At 50.0% G+C, this 18,692-nt stretch overlaps 1 protein-coding gene across 5 annotated transcripts in view; it reads right to left on the bottom strand.

Moving 5' to 3' along the window:
• Positions 1-2,695: 2,695 nt before the first annotated feature.
• SRGAP3 (SLIT-ROBO Rho GTPase activating protein 3) overlaps positions 2,696-18,692 on the bottom strand; it is a 242,801-nt gene continuing 226,804 nt past the window's right edge. For 2 of the 5 annotated variants that reach the window (XM_045832177.1, XM_045832179.1), the window contains exons 19-22: positions 16,464-16,644; positions 14,681-14,830; positions 12,324-12,690; positions 2,696-8,078 (exon numbers count right to left, since the gene is read on the bottom strand). In XM_045832177.1, coding sequence (XP_045688133.1) covers positions 7,665-8,078; positions 12,324-12,690; positions 14,681-14,830; positions 16,464-16,644 — 1,112 coding nt within the window. In that variant the 3' untranslated portion in view covers positions 2,696-7,664. The remainder of the gene's footprint in view (positions 8,079-12,323; positions 12,691-14,680; positions 14,831-16,463; positions 16,645-18,692) is intronic. The other 3 variants (XM_045832178.1, XM_045832180.1, XM_045832181.1) reach the window with 2 other exon arrangements.

The following is an 18,692-nucleotide window of genomic DNA, read 5'->3' as shown; positions in this document are numbered from 1 at the left end:
CAGGCATCTGAAGAAGGAAAATCTCATTCCACAGATGACAGGACTGCAAGTGCTTAGAAGGAAGGTCTGCCGTTCTGCTCCCCGTGCGGGCCAGTGATCCCCATATCGGGAAGCATTCAAATAAGCCCTCGGGGGATGACGTGGGGGATGTGTGGGTGTAGGGGTAAAGCACAGCTAGAAATCCTGAAACACAATGGAGGGTGGTGCTCGAGGCCCAATAATAAAATTCCTCCATCTCCTTTGTCAGACCTCAGGTACAGAGAAGCAGGTACCTTATAATCCAGGGTTCATGGCACTGCATCATAGCCACCCCCCCCCATATGGCATTTAAATCCTCAATCACTACTCAAGCCCTCCATCGTTAAAAAGCAGCTGTAATCTAGAAGCCAGAGATGATTTTTTTAATAGCAATAAACAGGACTGGGTCATGCCCTCAGGAAAATCCTTCAAGGGCTTCTCATTGCTCTGAATAAATTCTCACTGTGGCTCAAGGGGGCGCTGCATATGCCTCCCCCTTGCCAGCCTGTGTCCACCTCTCTCGCCCCCAGGATCCAGCCCCGCCAACCTTCTCCAGTCTCACACACCAAGCTCTTTCTCACCCCGAGGCCCTGAGGTAGGAAGGCCCCAGTGGGTTCCAGGACAGGACGGCTTAGCTGGAGAATTGCTGAGGAGGGAGAAGAGATAAGCTGACTGAGATGGGCAGGGGCAGAGTCCTGGGTGGGGTGCTTTGTGGGCCACAGTGAAGGGTCCAGAGATCTGATTCCAGGCCCCTTGGGGTGGCTGAGGAAGGTTGCAGGTGAGCCCAGTGCTGGTTCTGTAAGACAGCCTTCCTTTATCCTTTGCTTCTTGACTCCCAGACTGGACTTCCTGTGGTGGCTGCAAAGGCCTGGGGATCTCTTACCTCCTCTCTGTCCCCTCTTACAGTCCTTTATTTAAAGACAGCCTCCCCTCAGCACCAAAAGGAAAGCGGTCACTGCTACTGTCCATCCCTCCCCAGCCCTCCAACCCCCTACCCGTGGCCCCCATCCTTCTCCTCAACCTTCCACAGGGAGAGCTCTTCCAAGGCCTCTCCAGGGGCAGGTCCCCAGCGTGCACTGAGGCAGTAGTGGAGCCATCTCTAGGCTTCTCCAGGGAATTGTTCCATATAAGCTGCTCACTTGTGCCGGAGGCAGGATGGCCAGGGAAAGCACGGGATCCACCCTGCTTTCCTTGTTTGAAGCTGAGCAGCAGCAAGCAGCAGCAGACCACCCAGCCCCACCTCAGCTGCCCTGTGCCTGGCACACGGTCCGAGAGGGAGGTATCTTAGGTCAAACAAACCCAGACTGGTGAAGCTTACAGTTCCTCGCTGTTCTCTGCTCCAAATCAGGCCCAGGGGCCCATCGGGTTCTCAAGCCTGGGAGAGAATAGGGAAGACCTGGCTTGGGAGGCAGTCTAAGGGGAAACCCCAGCTGCGCCTTCCTAGCAGTGTGTCCTTTGGCAAGTTACCTAACTGCTGTATGCTGTTTCCTCCTGCATAAGGTGAGAAGACCTACATTAAGGGGGAGAGGGGGTTGGTTGAGAGGATTGGTGAGTTAGCTTTTACATGTGAAAGGGCTCACAAGAATGCCTGGAACACAGCAAGCACTCAAATCACGTTGGCTATTATTACTCTTTCCTCTTTTTCTATTTGATTGCAAGAAACAGAAACCCACTCACCTTGCACCCAGTCAGGGCGCTGAGTGTCAGGCCTCCCAAAGAGGAAGAGGCTTTAGGACAGGTGCACAGTGTGGGGGCCTGGAATTAGCAACAGGCCTCCCCCGAGCATCAAGTGGCTACGGTGGGAATAGCAGATTCCCCAATGCTGGCAGAGACCTTGTTCTCTCTGCAAAGGAGCCCGTGCACACAGACCCACCAGACAGTTTATCAGAAAGCGAAGGCCCTGGAGTTTTCCTTGACGGTGGCAGGCAGCAAGCAAGCTACCCTAATCGTGGGACCCTGCCACCAGTCCCAGTGCACTCAGCGTGCTCAGTGACAGGCAGTGCTGCAAACTTGTGAACAGCAGGACTTTGGAGTCAGAAAGACAGACTGGGTTCAAATTCCAGCTCCTTCACTTCCTAGCTTAACCTTGGGTGAGCCACATAATTTCTCAGACCTCAGTTTCCTCATCTGCAGAACAGGATTTAAGAAGGGCTGTTTGAGATTTTGATGAGAAAATGCATGTAGAGGGCCTAATCTAATACACGGGACAGAAATAAGTAATCAGTAAATGCTGCACACACATACAAAGAAGCATAGATAAGAAAAAACATCCGAGGGGCTGTATCTCATGTGTGTAGACAACAAAAGCTAAAATGTTTCATTTGCCCTCACACTGGAGATCAGTATCCTGTGGCCTCTGGTGTTTTGTGTCAAACTTTGGAAGGCGCTCTGCAGACAGCTCCTCCCACTGGCCTCTGCTCCCAGCTCTTGCTTCCAGCAGGCAGCCCACAGTCAGCTTCAACGAGCTGTGCAGCTGAGGAAGCCCTCCTTCGAAACTCAGCCTTCCCCTTGTGGGATCTGAGCTGAAGGACATTTCAGAGACGGTTCCTGGGAGAAGTGCATGGCGAGTGTGGACTGGACGGCAGGGGCACCCCGGGACCTCCCCACCCACTCTGGGTCACCTCACCCTTTCAAAAAGCCACTGGAGCGCAAGTCTGAGAAAAGTTAAGCTGTTTTATTTCACAGGATAGCTCCACATCAAACCAGCAGGCACCATCAGAATATGCGACAGAGGATCCAGTCAGACACTCCACGGGACGGGCGTTTGGTAGTAAGGTGGAGAAACGACATCCGGGAGAGGGCAGCACTTCGCACCACGTGGGGACAGGCAACCAGCAATTTCCAAGGGTGATTTCATTTTTTTGTTTGTTTTGTTTTTTTCCTGACACAGTTTGGGAAGGAAGGAAACCAAAGGAAACAAAATAGACCAGCCACTCTGAAGCAATCAGAACCAAACCTATTGCCAAACCGTGTAAACAGTCACACTGCCGGGAACTAGAGCCTGAGCAGGAACTCTAGCAGAATCTTCCACCTAAGGAAGGCAAAGTGCGCTCTGGTTGTTCCGGTTCCAGAAACAGCTTTGTTAGTTGCTTGGGACAGTTCACACAGAAAGGAGGTGTCAGCAAGGGGCAGTGTTGGCCATTCGGCCGGTCCCAGAGGGCAGGACAGCGGGACACTGGCAGATCAACCTCAGAGAGGCCAGGGGCACTCAGACCTGATAGCCAAGTCCCTTCTCTCAGCTCCCCTAGGCAGCTTTGGGTATGTGGGGAATTCTCTACACGGCTGCTCAGGAGAGAGGAGACCCCAGAGAACCGGGGAAGTTGACATGAAACGTCAGCATTAGCTCTGCATAGCAGAAAATCAGCTAAGCAACACCTCGGCTCGCCCCTTCCTGCCTTCTCCTCCCCGCCATCCTGAAGCCAAACAGGGTCCCCCGTCGTGGTTGTGAGCCGGCCATTCTTCTTTCTGGGTTTCTCAGGAGAATGAGGCATTTGCTCTAGTGTGGAACCATCTGGATATGTGAAAAGTTAGGAATAGAAAGACTGAGAGGAAGAACCAGTGCATTAGTCTTTGTGGTTTTCCATCAGCCGTGTGGGCACCGAGTGCCGAGTAACGACCAGGTCACAGGAAGCCCGCTGCACCTGTGCCTCCTGAACAAGAAGGAAATATAAGCGACAAGGCACTCCAAGGGCCTCTAACAGAGAAGCCAGCCCATGTTGAGGCCCTTCCCCACAGTGGCCCCCTCTGTACCACAAACCAGTTCTGAAGGGTTTATAAGGCAGATCTCTGAACTGCTGGTTCCAGCTGGTGGCCAGAGGATGGCTCCATTTCCCTGTGTCTCTTCTCACTCGGATTTCGTCACGTGACAGACACTGTTTATCCCTTGGGAATCCACTTCTCTCTTGCCCATTGGCCTGGTGACCTCAGAGGTCAGACTCCCAAGACTAATGCCCAAGCATACGAGTCCCTCCCATTGTGCGCTCTGTCCGGGTTCAAAGGCGCTTCAAGGTGAGAAATCGTTAGCACTGAAAACAAGGAAAGGCAAGTATTTTTCATAGAATCCCACAGCTCAGAGCAGCTCTTTAAGAGGACAGGGAAATAAAGGGAGAGAAGGAGAGTGGCATTGGAAGCACGGCTTGTTCTCAATTTGATCCGAGGAAGGTCTTTAGCGGCGGCTGGGCCCCGGGGCCCGGGAAACTCGACCAGGAAGGAATTGTCTTTGGTCAGTTTTAAATGAACGTCTTGCTGGTTCATTCCTAGAATAGACTGAACATCGGTTACACATAAAGACAAAAGGCTTGACTTCAGGGTAAGTTGAAGGTTAAGAAAAGAAATTCTGTGAAGCCAAAAAAAAAAAAAAAGCCCGTTATCAACAAACTGATCAGTACAGCTTCCAGCAATGGTGATGAACAAGTAGGTAAACACCACTTCCCCTTGTACAATTGGTTATATTGAGGACTACTAACTAGGTTACTACATTTCCCCCACACTCACTGTACAGTTAGGTTTCTGGTATTTGTTTACATTGAACTATCTACTAGGTGCAAAGATTTGGTGAGTGGCATTGGCTATAATTTAATTGTCACCTTTTAAATATTACAATTTCACATTTTAACAGTTACTTCCCAGCATTTAAGCAAATACAGCAATATCTAGTGGACTAACACAGGCAGGAGTCAGGAAGAGAGCTGATGCCCAGCGCCCGTGGACGGGCCTGGTGCCTGTGGAGGGACGGAGACATGCAGAGTGCCGGGTGAGGAAGTGGGGGGGGGGGGGGTGTCAGGAAAGTATTTTTCCATTTGGTTCTGCATCAAGGCTCAGATTTGGGGCTGGATGAGCGAGGTGTGAGCTTCTCTAAATGTAAACTCATCAGCCTTTTCCCAAAGGAAAAACAGGTGCTTAAAGAAAACAGCTACAGCTCTGCCTTCAGGTAATTCAGTAAAAGGCAGGCCCATTTTTCAGGAAAGAAAAATGAAGTTAGTCCATTCAGAGGAAAAGCCACATGGTCTGACTGGTGTTATGTGTATCAGGCAACAGATCTGTCTACTCAGATTTTCTCTTTCATCTGGTAGTCACGGCAGAGAACGTGACCCTTTGCCCAGGAGCCCACTACCTTTAAGGTCTGGAGTATCTGGGGGCAGAAGTGGGATGTCTTGTACCCTGCTGAGCAGCCTGGCATCCTTGCAAATAAGTGACTTGACGAGCCTGACCAACCCCCACTCTCAGACATTTGTTAAATCTTAGGCAAGTCACAGCATATCGCAAGGCCTTGCTTTCTTCCCTAAGCTGTAAAATGGGGGTATCTCCACACTGCCCACAAAGGCAGAGGGCTCTTAGCTGGTTCTGAGGTGCTTTCACGTCCACGAGCTAAAAGAGAATGGTTGGTTCTAGGTGAAATGAGGAAGGTCAAGTTTGTCATTGGCCTCTCCAACATTCTCTTTTTTGTGCCCTTTCTTGGTTCATCCTTCTACTGGGTGCTCTCAATGTCAGTCCTCAGGTGAGGCAGAACAGCTGACTACTCCCACACACCTTGGTACTGTGACTCAACAGGTCCTTCCCTCTGGGGTGGAGTCACCTTTTTATAGAGGACCAGAGGACAAGGCAAAATTCAGCCAATGGGGTGGAATGGTAATGATGGAATTTCAAGCATCAAGAGGTGATATATCTGCAGGGCCCTGCTTTGGGGGTCTTATGAAGCTGGTAGGGAAATTCTGTCTCCTCAAATGCCATTAGGAGGTTTCAAGAGTAAGGTCTTGGATGGTTTTTCAGCTAAAAGGCTTACCTTACTAATGACAAAAAAAAAAAAAGAATAATCATGTTGGCACAGTGCTTTCTACTTTAAACAGCTTACTCACTTACACGTTATCTTTACTATCTTCATTTTTATGGAGCAGGAAACTGGGGCTCAGTGAGGTGCAGAGACATGCCCAGAGTCCCACAGATCCCAAGCGGTGGAGGCTGGGACTCAAACACGGGACTTCTGACTAAACCAAAGCCATGGACACATTCAAAGGCCTTGAGAAAGAGAGAGATGAGCTTGAGAACAACAGGGAGGAAACTCTTGGCTTTGCATGCAGGCCAAGACTAGAAGTGGTCCCATTAGAATCTGGTTCACCTGTGTTCCATTATTCAGAAACAGCCATCGCTGGAAAACCAAGAGATCCAAAAAGGAAGTCAAATAGAACCAAATGAGGCTGATCCAGAGGCCTTTTTCCAGCCAAGAGTTGAAAGCCTTGCTGATAATACTTGACGATCACACACAATTCTTTCACTCTACTTTCAACGATGTTAAATGCTTTGGAGGATGCAGGGGGTGGAAAGGAAAGGGAAGGGGAGGGAGGGGGAAGCTATTTCACTTGCATCCACTCAACTGAAGCATAGTCTAGGACAGAGAGTGCCAAGGATCGCCCCTCCTCGGCCCTGGTCTGAGCTGGGCACTTATGGTTCATGCACTTCGTGCAAGAGGGTGCTAGCCAAAGTGCGTCACAGACTGATTTTCAATTAGGACGATGGGATTCAAAGCCTCTTTGCCTGTTTAGTTCTAAATCTGACACAGTATACTTAGTAGAAAGAGGAAAAGAAGAAATTAAATATTTTGAAAATTGTATAAGTTAAACCTCTATAGTTACCAGAATTATCCCCACAGCATTTCTAGGTTTGAGGTGTTCCGTACCACTGCAGTTTTATTTTTTCCCTTTTTCCCAAGCACACATAACACTGTGCTACGGCGGGGCGTGGGCTCTCACTGTCCCCTCTTCTCACACACACACACACACCAGGATGCTGTGGTCAGGGGGCTTCTCACCAACGTCCTCCCATGCCTTCGGGGTGTAGTTGGCCCTTGGCCTTCAGGTGGAAAGGCAGGGTCTCTGGGCTGGATGGGGGGGTCTGTGCAGGGTTCCCACCTCGAGGAGCAGCCTGTTTGGGGCGCTGCCTGCCCCACCCTTCATTTAGGGGCAGACTGTTTTGGAAGGCCACGACTTCTAGAGACAGTGGGAGCCTGGTTTTGTTTTTCTGCAGGTTAGTGGTAATATTGCTTCATTCGCAGCTGCTGTGGGCCTCGAGATTCTCCCAGAAAAGTCCCTGCAAATCCCACCAAATCGCAGCGGGAGATGTTTGGTGGCATGGGTCTGAGGTAAATCTAAGTTTCATAAAAAGAAAAAGGAGATTCTATATACATTTAGTATGAGTGTCCAGATCTACTATATGTATATAGATGCATAAATATATATATACACACACACCTACAGACACATACATACATATATGTGTATATATGTACACACGCATATATACACACACACATATTTATGTATGTAGAGAGAATGTCGAGAGAATAGTTTTCCAGTGATGATATGCAGGCAAAGCCATTTAACATTTTGCCATAATCTTAGGAAACGCTCTGTTGGGGCCGCTCCTGCTCCCGCTCTCGCTCTCCTCTGGGCCTCCATTTACCCCCCTGAGGGCTGGATGCCAGCTGTGGCTGGCGCCAGGGCCGCAGCTCTGCATAGACGTTCTTTCAGGCCTACGTTCTGGTCTCTGCTGGACAAGGCCAGGAGCACTGGGAAGGACGCGGAAGTCACAGAGGCCACCCTTGGCCGTAGTGCGCCACCGTGAGCCAGGGCAGTGCCACCCCAACCTGTTGGTCACATAGTGCCTGATTTGTCCGCTGAGCTGTTGGGGAACATCTTCTCGGTGGGCGTCACGGCCGGGCTGCCCACACCTGAGCTGCTGCTGCTGCTGGACCGATGCTGGACCACCGGCCGCACAGGCCGCATGGGGGGCGGGCGCAGCTGGGCGCCAGCCAGACGGGCGGACAGGGCTGGCTTAAAGGTGGTCATCATCTCAGTGGAGGAGCTGCTGCTGCGGCGCATAGCGGCGTCGGGGTCGCGGATGACGATGGTGTGCAAGGGGCTGGCGGGCTCTGAACTGATGGGGCCCGGCGGGTTCTTCAGGGGCTCCAGGGTGTCCAGCACCACATCTGGCGCCTGCTTGACCGTGTTCTGCCTCTCGAGTTCCCGCAGCTCGTGCAGAGCCGTGCTCATGGTCTTCTCGATGTCCTGAGGGCACAGAGAGCTCTGGTCAGCAGAGTCTGAAGGCGTGGGGTCCGATCCTTCCTCAGCAGCCTGTGGGCTTCTGAGGGAGGTTTTCCCAGGGGCTGGATGGCTGGGATGGAGATGAAATCCCCAGGGTGTCACCAACTGGGGAATCCATGTGGCTGTAGCCTGCACACAGCCTCAACAGGAAGCTGACTTAATGAGGGCAAGTCAGACCACTGATCAAGAAAGGCAAGCCCTGGAGTCACAGACATGGGTTCAAATTCAGGCTCTGCCACCCCCTTGCTACAGGACGTAGGCAAATTACCTCACCTCTCTGAGCCTCAGATGACAGATCATTACCATACAGACCTCATAGGCTCGATGAGCATATTAAGTGGCATGGTCCCTGTGACATGACACCTGGCAAACAATAAGCGCTCACAAACCATGACAATCACAAGGGCTAACACTGAGCACCAAGCCAAGCCCTTTCCATGAATAATTCATTCAATTCGCACGTTTACGAGGCAGGAACTACCGTTAAGCTCATTGCACACGGGAGGAGACAGAAGCTCAGACTGGCTCAATAACTTGCTCAAGGTCAAACATCTGGTTAGTAGCACAGTCCAAGTCTCAACCCAGGCAATCTGTCTCCAAAATCCATGCTGCTAACCATTATTATTACTTTAACAAAATCCTTGCCCACAGGAAAATTCCTTGGAGGTTACATATCAGAATGTTCACCCCCAAATGATGGGGCTGTTACTTTCCTCTCGGTATCATAATCAGAAAATTTTGTCTTAAAAAATGGAAGTCTTTAAAAAACAACAAAAATCCTTATCTGCCTACTTAATTCCTGGGGAAGTTGTAATATGTAAGCTAATAGGGATGACAGTGTTTTCAATTGACACAGAGAGAGAGAGAGAGAGTAGTAGGGCCCTGGGACCTCCCGGTGAACAGAGGGGCTGCTTTGTCAGCCTGGGGCTCATCTTTCCATCTTTCCATCTTTCCAAAGCCTCCGTTCCCCCTCCAGCCAGGAGGGGGCGCTGGATGTCCGCATTTAACCTAGGAGCCCTGGGTTAAGGTATAATAAGGCTGGGACTTCTGAGCGAATACAACTCTGCCACTCGCAAATCTCAGTCGCACCATTCTTTGTTCATCTGCTGAAAGCCCACAAGTTTACTGTGAAAATGGAATGAGATAATGGATGTGATGGAGCTCTGTGACTGCCAATGGCTTTTACGGTCCCTTTAGCCAGAGTCCTTGGTTCGCACAGGGCTTTACAGGGACACCTCCACATCAAACATGCAAGAGGGGCTGCTCAGGCCCAGCTGGGCCAGAGCCGCACTGGCTTAGCCATTGAGGGGACAATTAGGGATACTGCTTAAAACCACTGTTGGAAGGTCTGTGTACAGCCTCAGGGACAATGATGACTATTAAGACACCCTGCTCTTCTGCCCTGGGGCAAATCTGGAAAATCTGCAACTCCAGCCAGACTGCTGGCTTTGGAGCTTGGAGATGTCCTGACCACCCCCTCCATACCCACCTCCTCTTTCGTCTCCTCTTCTCCTCCTGTTGGCAGGCGACCTAATTCCTGTCCTGGGACCCCACGACAGGCTCCAGTCTAGCCACAGACAAGGTCCCAGTCTATCCTTTTTGCTTCGTGAAGAGACTATTGGTAATTACCTAATGGCTAACTAGCTAATATTAACGTAAAGCTAATATTATGCTTCCCCATGACATTTTATCCTTTGTCCCACAATACTGGCTGCTTCAGGAAGGGGTCTTTTGAGCCTTTATCCAAAAGGATTAGCTGTGGGGATTTTCTGCGTGATGGGAGAGATGGCTGCCCTCTTTCCACTCTGCTCTCTCCCAGCGTTGCTGTGGTAAAGCCTGCTTTCAACACCCCACTCTGCTTCAATTAACTCCTCTAGTTACATCACTCCTCTTTGTTTGCTCTACTCTAGTGTGAGCTGAAAGGTAGAACTTCAATAAATAAAATGCAATTATCGCCCCTCTACCACCATCCCTCCCACCACTACCACTCTTCCCTGGCAGAGTGTGAACCAGAAAGACAGAAAGCTGAGAGAAAGGTCAGCTGAGTAGTTTAGGCATGAGCCTGGCATTAGGGGTGAGCCTGGCGTTAGGCATGAGCCTGGCATTAGGCGTGAGTCTGGCATTAGGTGTGAGTCTGGCATTAGTCTGAGAGGTGAGGCCATAATATCCAGAAGGGAGCTGAAGAGAGGTGCTGGGGGTGGGGTGGATGACAGACTGCAGGGGAAAGTGAGCACTTTTCACCTCCTCCCAAATTACATCTTCTCACCTTGGATGTCATTGTGGCAAAGTTCCCCAAACAACCTCTTCACTGGGTTCAAATCTAAGTCCTAAGGGACATTTTGAGACCAGAGTATTTTGGGTAACTCCATGGACTACTTGGTACTTCCCTGCCACAGCTCCTGTTTGTAGCCTGCAAAGTCAGCACCAGTACTGAGCAGACTGGAGGCCATCTAGCGCCCCCTTCTGGCTACTTACATATTATCTACCAGGCTTTCCTATGTCACCTCTGTGAAAGGAGCTCTTGAAAGGCAGCTATCAGATTAGAGTGTGTGTAGACATGTTTATGAAGGGAAGAAAACTCATATAACTTTCCCCAACTGTATCCTTTAGGCTGGTCTTGTAAATGCTCTGTGGATAAAACGCAAAGAAGTCTAGGTGGGGGGTGTGCCCTGTTCTCTTTCTTGGGTATTCATTCACAAGGCACATTAACATACTTAAAGGTTCTAAAAAGTCTTGCAGACAAGCCTTTCAGCTTTGTTGACCCCAATACACACTTTCCCTCATTAGCATCCTGTGAACTAATCTGTTGTGGGAGCTACTTTCAGAATCACTGGCTCTAGGCCAGGCCTCAGGGAGCCACTCCCCACCATGGCCCTTGGTGGAGCTCCCAGGTGACAGTGGATGCTGGAGTGATGCTCCCCAAGAGGACAGCCTTCAGAATGGAAGGACTGGCAGGTCCCCTTCTGCAGGACCATGCCGAGGTGCTGATCTTCAGGTGTCTTTTGGGAGTGGGCACCAGGACATGGGGCCACGGTAGACCCCGTGGGTGCGAACAGGAGTTCCAGTTGCCAGGTGAGTTGTCTCTGCTCTGGTTTTCTCCTGGAACTTTTCCTGGCCTCTGGAACACAGGGCCCAAGCCCACACCTTTCCCCTTCCCCTTGTACCAGGGATTCAAATGCCGCTAAAGAAAATTCTCACAGCCAAGAAGGTTCTGGCAGCACTTCTTACCTTCACTGAGAGCTAACACAGGGGAGCAGGCACAAAATAGGCACCCAGGCCTAATTCCAGAGAGAAGAAATAGAACTTTTTGGAAATATGATAGAACTATCCAAAACACATGACACCAGAGTGCAAATTATTAAACAAAACAAGTTGTTTCCTAAAAATGTGTTAAAGAAATCTGTTTGGTTTGTTTGGTAAATATAAAAAATCACACAGCTTTCTCATCCAAATTTTTTAAAACTTAAGAAAAACAAGAACAATTCTCAGCACTTTGGAAGAGCCTAGAAGATTCTTCCCTTCCAGCTTCAGCTGTGTGCTCCCCTGTCCTTTGAATCTTGGGTCACATCTACCTCCCCTCCCGGAAGTCTCTCCCCGCTATAAGCGATCCCCACATCCTAGGCTCTCAGAATACCACGGACCACTTTTCCAAAGCACCTGGCCCGACTGCCATTTCACAACTGTGTTAATGGTTAATGTCTCTCTCTTCTCTAAGCTCCCCAAGGGCGGGGCCTGGGTCCATTTCAGGTCATCATTGTACTCTCTGTGCCTAGCACTTGACTGTCACACGACAGATGCTCAGTGGTTATTCATGAATGAATGAATGGACAGATGAATGAATGAACAGATGAATGAGTGAATGAATGAACGATTCAGTTATGCCATCTTGTGTGACACCTGCCATTACTACATCCCCATTATCCACCCTTTCCTTTACAGGGAGTCCCTCCTCCAGCCTTGGAGACTGGGTGGGGAGGGGGGGTCTTCAGTCTTTACAGGGTCCCAGTCAGCAGCTGCACCCATCCAGCTTCCACTCCCATGGGAGGCCAGCAGGCAGAGGGGAAGCCAGCTCACACTATCTTTCCTGTGTCCTGACTTAGCCTTGAGACTGGCATAAAGGACAAAGTGGCTTCCCAGTCCACAACTCCCCACCCTGCTGCCCCTCTGGGGGTCTCCGTTGGCCCAGCCTGCTTTCCCGCTGGCCCTTACTTCTGCCAGGGCCTCAGCCTCCAGGGACTTGTGGTCCCCCAGACTGCTGTGCCTGGTGGAGCCGCACGTCGACCTCGAGTGCCCTTCGGAGAGCGCCTTCTTGTCAGGGTAGTTGATGCTCCCGGCGCTCCCGAACGTCGCCATCCTCCGTTTCTCTGGGCTTTCGATCCTGCCCCGCGTGAGGGGGATTTTGTGAGGGCTGCTGGGGCAGGCGGCGGCCCGGGGCGGCGTGTCTATGCTGGGGCCCAGGCCCCGGGGCGGGCTGTGCGTGTCGCCCCCACTTCGGCGCCTGGGGATAGCTGCTCCATCAGATCGTAACCGCACTCTGCAAAGGAGCCGGGGGCGGGGGCATGGGGCAGAGACAACCCTGGCAATCAGAATGCGTCAGTCAACCCCTGGGCCAAGAACTACACACTAGACTAGGGAGCGGTATAGTAAAGCCTCCTGCAGCCAGACTCCCGGATTCCACAGTGAAAGCACCGGCTAAGCACGGACCTCCCCGGTGGATGGCAGGCTTAATCTGCACACAGGAAATCAGGGCTAATTACACAACGAATCTTGGCAACCTCTTAGATCAAAGCCAGGAGGATTTCAACCTGGGAACGCTTTGGTGAGGGTTAGTTGGGTTCGCGGTAAGTTCTCAAGCAGTTCAGACATTGCCATGATGCTGAAGGGCTTCTAATCCGTCTGAAGCACTGAGGCTTGACTGTACCAACAGTTGCCAGCTCCCCGTAAGCCCAGGAGGACCCCCCTGGGAACAGGACACAGTCCAATATTGTTACCCACCCCCATCTCCCCCCAAAGGGCTACTTCTAGGAGGGTTTCCAGATCTTGCAAAACTAGTCATTTAAGAGGAAAAAGTGCATCACCAAACATGCCTTCCATGCATTTGGACACTTTTCACCCTTCAGGGAGGCTCTGGTGGAGTGAAAAGGGGCCTAGAATGTCTATTAAGAGGCTGAGTCCTTATCCTGTCAGTCACAGAATTTCTGTGGCCTCTTGAAGACCCATTTTATTAATCTGTTAAATGGGCATAATATTCCTTGCCCACCTTTGGGGGAGGTTCAGTGAGCGTGGAAGCACTTTGAAGATTAAAGGTTCCACCCCAGGAGATTGTGCCGCACCCTCTGGAGGTCACTAATGATTCTAAAATACAGCTGCAGGGGAGGAAGGCTGCATTGTCGGGAGGGTGGGGAGGAGGGACAGAGTGTTGGAATGGATTGTGATCAGGGGACCAAGTTCAATGTGGTCAGCAGCGCTTTAGATCTTAATGCCACCAGCCAAGCTAAGCACCGCTTGTGGGTAACCCGACAGGACCAAAGCAGAGGTATTAGAGAGAAAGAGGTATTGAGAAAGGAAGAAGAAGAAAGTAGAAGAGGGAGGGGAGAGGAGGAGGAAAATCGAGGCAGGAGAAGATATCTCCTCCCTAGGAATCAAGGGACCGTGGCTTTGCCATCTACCTACCCCTGCTTTCCACTTTCCCTCCCAATTCTACCATCTGTCACAGGGACCTGAACTATTTGCTTAATGGAATAGAATATGCTGACAGGAGGCAGTGGGACTTCTGAAATAAATTCATAAATGTATGTTCCCATTTTGACTGCATTTTTGGCTCCATTTGAAAGTGCCCACATGTATGGGTTGGTCCCATGACCTCCCCACCAAGAAAATGAAGAGAATCTGATTAAGAAAGCAGTGAGAACCTGTCAGCTTTTTTTTGTCTTTTCTTCTCTTTTCCTCATTTTTTAAAAAACAACCACATACTTTGGACTACAGCTGTGTGCAGATTAAGGAGCAGAGCTCTTGTCTTGGCAGAAAGGCCATGTGACACGGCCTGGCGCACACAGGGGGAGTGAAGAAATTGGCAACTGTGCTCCCACCAGATAAGCAGGTGGAGTCGACTGCCAATGTTCCCCGTTTTCGAGGGGGTGTGAGTTTTCTGTTTGTGCCGCACCCTTCAGGGAGTACATGAGCTTTACATTTTTAAATATAACTCCTTAGGTCTTCAGCAGAAAGTGGAGGAGGTGTAAGAATTAGAGACATGTTGGAAAAATACTTGCTAATTTGTACCTCTCTTCCCCCCTTACTATTATTATTTTAAATAAAAACTGCTGATTTGCCAATATATGTCTCTCTTCCTCCTTCTCCCCCAACCCTTCCCACTTAGCTGGACTGTTTTACACCTGGCATGCTTAGACCAGGGCCAGCCGACCCACCCAGGTGTGCCCGATATCACCTGTGGGAAACAAGGAGCCACAACAGCCTACTTTGCTCCCTTCTGCCCCCTTGTTTCTCCCAAATCAGATCCCAGCAAGCCTGGCACTTAGCAGGGAAAAAAATGAATCTGTGTTTCCTACCGGCCCATCACCCCCCCAAAGCCGTAATCCGAGATGTGCTCCGTGGGGGACTGGAGGTCGTTTTTGGAGGAGGCCTTGTCATCCAGCAGCGGCCCACTGCTGGCCTCGCTGTCCGCCTTTTGGCTCAGGCTGTCGGAGAAGGCGTCATCCCTGGGGAGGAGGACAGATGTGAACTGGGAGTTCTCCAGAGGACCCAGGATGTGCAGGGCTCCGAGAGACCTGTCTGAGGGGCTGAATCAGCTCCCACCTCATGGTTAACTTATGCCCACAGCTCTGGGTGAGCCGCTGCCCACTCCCCATCTCATGGCCATGCGTGCCCACTGCCACCCTCCTAAATCAGTTTCCCCAGCAGAACTCCCTGCTCTGTCCCATCACCCCACGCCTACCTTCTCCTCTCCCCTCCTCTAGGTTCTTCCCTCCCAGGATCCTCAGGGTGAGGAAAAGCTAAATGCTGGAGGGTATATTGAAGAGATGGGGGAGGACCCTGCAGGCTGAGCACTGAGTGACGAGTCTCTATGGGGCTCCATGAGAAGTGGTTTAGGGCTCAGTGAGGGAGGAAGAAGGTGCTGCCATCCCTCCCCTCCTCAGCCAAGGCTTGGGACACCTGTGAGGTGGCTTGAACTTGTTGGAGTTCCCTGCTAGCCTCCTTCCAGTCCCCTCTCCCTTCCAGTTCCTTGTCCCTGTCCACAGAGGCTGGGGGACATCAGAGTACCAAGAGCCCTCCACAGGGGGGCATTCCTCATGGGGTTTGCCTGTTCCTGGAATTTTCTCAGACCATCCCCTCTGCCCTTCCCTTTGCTTCCCTTCCCTTTAGGTCTAGCTTGGTGGCTGCGTCCTTGATCAATCAGTTCCACCTGAGCCTGAGTAGTGCTCAGAGGTACCCTCAATGGCTTTCAAAGAATGGAAGGTGTAGACTATCTGGGCCTTCTGGTCAAGCTAGTATTTGGGACACAGGGTTTTTTTTTAAATGCCTGATGTTGTTTAAAAGAAGACAGTACCCACAGATACAGAGAACAGGTAAGTGGTTGCCAGAGATGGGAGGTGGGGGGTGGTGGTGAAATGGGTGAAGGGGGTCAAAAGGTACAAACTTTCAGTTATAAAATAAATAAGTTCTGGATGTAATGTACAGCATGGCGACTATAGGAAATAATACTGTGCCATGTATCAGAAAGCTGTTAAGAGTGTAGATATTAAAAGTTCTCATCACATATGAAAAAGTTGTAACTATATGTGGCAATGGGTGTTAACTAGATTCATTGTGGTGAACATTTTGCAATGTATACAAATATCAGATCATTATATTGTATACCTGGAATTAATATAATGTTATATGCCGATTATTCCTCAATAAAAAAATAGTACCCTATCAACTCGAAATGCGGGGATGGTCATTCCTGCCTGTCCCCTGAGAGTGCCACCTCAGGGGTGGAGAGTGGTGGGCAGTTAAGGGTTGGGGGGTTGTCCACTGGCTGCAGGGCAGGCAGGGAGGTGAAAGTGTACGGCAAGATCCAGTGGACGCTGAGAACCAGGGTGGGTGACAAATGCTCTGGGGCTGTCAGGTAGGTAGGACCAGCCAAGGGCATCAAATGCTATCTCTGAAGCATCAACAATTTGCTTATTTGTTAAAGGGGTTACCATTTAAGGGGATCTATTCTTATAAAAGACCAAGAGTATTACATCAGAGAGAACATACCCCTGGCATACACCCCAGCACTGCCCTTCCTGTGCCCATTCTAGACATCACTAGTCGATGATGGTATTCTTCAAAGTAGGGTCCACTCACATGTCCTGTACGACTATGTACTGATGTGGGATGAGTCCATCCACGCCGTTGTGACGCCCCTCCCACCAGTCCTCTGAGGCGCGGTGGTACAAGAGCAGCGAGGCCCCCTTCTTGAAGGACAGCTCACGCGGGGACCGCCCCACATAGTCAAACTTGGCGATGGCCTCAATTTGTTCCACTTCTGGAAGGAAAATAAAGAGGAAGCGCATCCACAAGGTCAGGGTAAGAGCAGCCCAGGGGCCTGGCTCAGGTGGCCGTCGCTCCTTGGGGCAGCAGCACAGACAGCACGCCTGACCCCCAGCCCTCGCTGGGGTCAGAACATTGGGGCTCTAGGCTCAGATCCACTCTCCCAGGCTGTGGCCTCAGGTGGGCCACCTAACTTCTCAAAAAGAGAAGTGGGGGGCTGACATACCACACCCTTAGTTTCCACTGCCCTGCTTATTCTCCATTTTAAAAACACTCATTAAAACATTATTATATGAAATTTCTTTTCCTTCTACCCCTTCATACGAATTCTGTTTCCATTTTTCCATGAATCATTTCCTTCTTTGTCCACTTACTGTCAATGGTTCTTACCTTTTGGGAAGTTAAACAAGTGATGTATGTGGATGTCCATTTATGTAAAATGTTGTATTCATTTTTAAGACTACCCAAAACTGTTTAAGGGTTCCTCACAGCTCACCATTGTGGATTGAACTGTGCCCCTCCAAACTGCTTGTTGATGCACTAACCCCCAAAGTGATGGTATCTGGAGATGGGGCCACTGGGCAGAAGTTGAGGTTAAATGAGATCAGAAGGGTAGGGCCCACATGCGGTAGAACTGGTGTCCCTCTAAGAAGAGGCAGATGCACCAGAGATCTCTTTCTCTCCATGTGCACACAGGAAAGTCCACGTGAGCACACAGGGAGAAGGCAGCTCTCCACAAGCCAGGAGGAGAGACTTCCCAGAAACCAACCCTGATGGCATCATCATCTTGAACTTCTATAGCCTCCAAACTGTGAAGAAATAAATTTCTGTCGCTTAAGCCACCTGGTCTGGGGTATTCTGTCACAGCAGCCAGAGCTGACTAATGTGGTCATCCATGAGCTTAACGTTGGGGGAGGAAGAATTCTTACTGGGGCTGCAGCTCAGCATATCTCTTTGCACACGTGTATTTACCCATCAAACATTTACTCTTCTCTGGTCAGTGACAGGCCATGACTTGGTTAAACAATGAGGATCTATCTGGCTCTTGCCCTTGAGCCACTGCCACTGCCAGTGCCCAGTTCCGTCACCTCTTGTCTGGACCTCAGGCAAGTTACCTAACCCCTGTACACCTCAGCTGCATTGTCTGTAGGGTTGTTAGAAGGATTAGAAGATAATGGATAAAAGATAGCATAGTACAAACATATATTAGGTATTCAGCTGATAATGGGTTTCATGATTATGATTGTAATTACTAATGGATTTAGCCTATGGGGTAGGTCCAGACAAGAAATCTAAGCTGCAGAGAGTTTAAGTGGTTTGTCTAAGACTGTACAGCTAATGATGTTTGGAAAAGAGACTGTTTAGAGAACAGTAAAAGTTATGCCTGTGATTGATTTAACCTGTGTTATACTTATATCCTAAGAGGTGTCCATACCTGCTAGAAAAAACTGTCTATAGGTATTAATGCATTTACATTTTAAAACCACAAAAATGTTTAACATTGTACAGATAATACATGTAGGTATAGTAAATTATAACAGAATAAAAGAGTAACAGAAGTGACCCCTGCTCTCCCTAGCCTGCAGATGCCTTCCCTATGCTGAGCATCCCTGGGCCTCCTATCTGCTCCATTTCTGATGGATTATCTGCATCTGTTCTTTCAGCCCTCTACCTGTCCATTGTGGAGACCTTAGGCAACTTAGTTCTCCTTTCTGAGCTTCAGTTTCCTCGTCTGTAGAACAGGAATGAATAAAATCAGTCCCTATACCTTACAGGGCTATTATGAGGATTAAATGAGCTACTGTACATAAAGTGCTTACAGCAGTGTGGACACATAGTTAACTCATATGAGACTTGCTTGTTGTCACCAGAGCTAATGAACTTTTAAGGGTCGGGGTAGAGTGGGAAATCAAAGAGCAGAGGGAGCACACCCCTTGCTCACTGCCCCCACGAATCCCCACCATACACGTGTGCTAGTGCTCTTTCTATGAGCAGCTGGCTGGGGTTGACTGTGTCGGGGTCCCCAGGAGATGCAGTCGTCTT

This window comes from Phyllostomus hastatus, unplaced genomic scaffold (genome assembly GCF_019186645.2).
Source record: "Phyllostomus hastatus isolate PE091 unplaced genomic scaffold, TTU_PhHast_1.1 phas_contig_16, whole genome shotgun sequence".
Lineage (NCBI taxonomy): Eukaryota > Metazoa > Chordata > Mammalia > Chiroptera > Phyllostomidae > Phyllostomus > Phyllostomus hastatus.
Note: the sequence above shows the minus strand (reverse complement) of the source record. Positions and strands in the feature narration are given on the sequence as shown.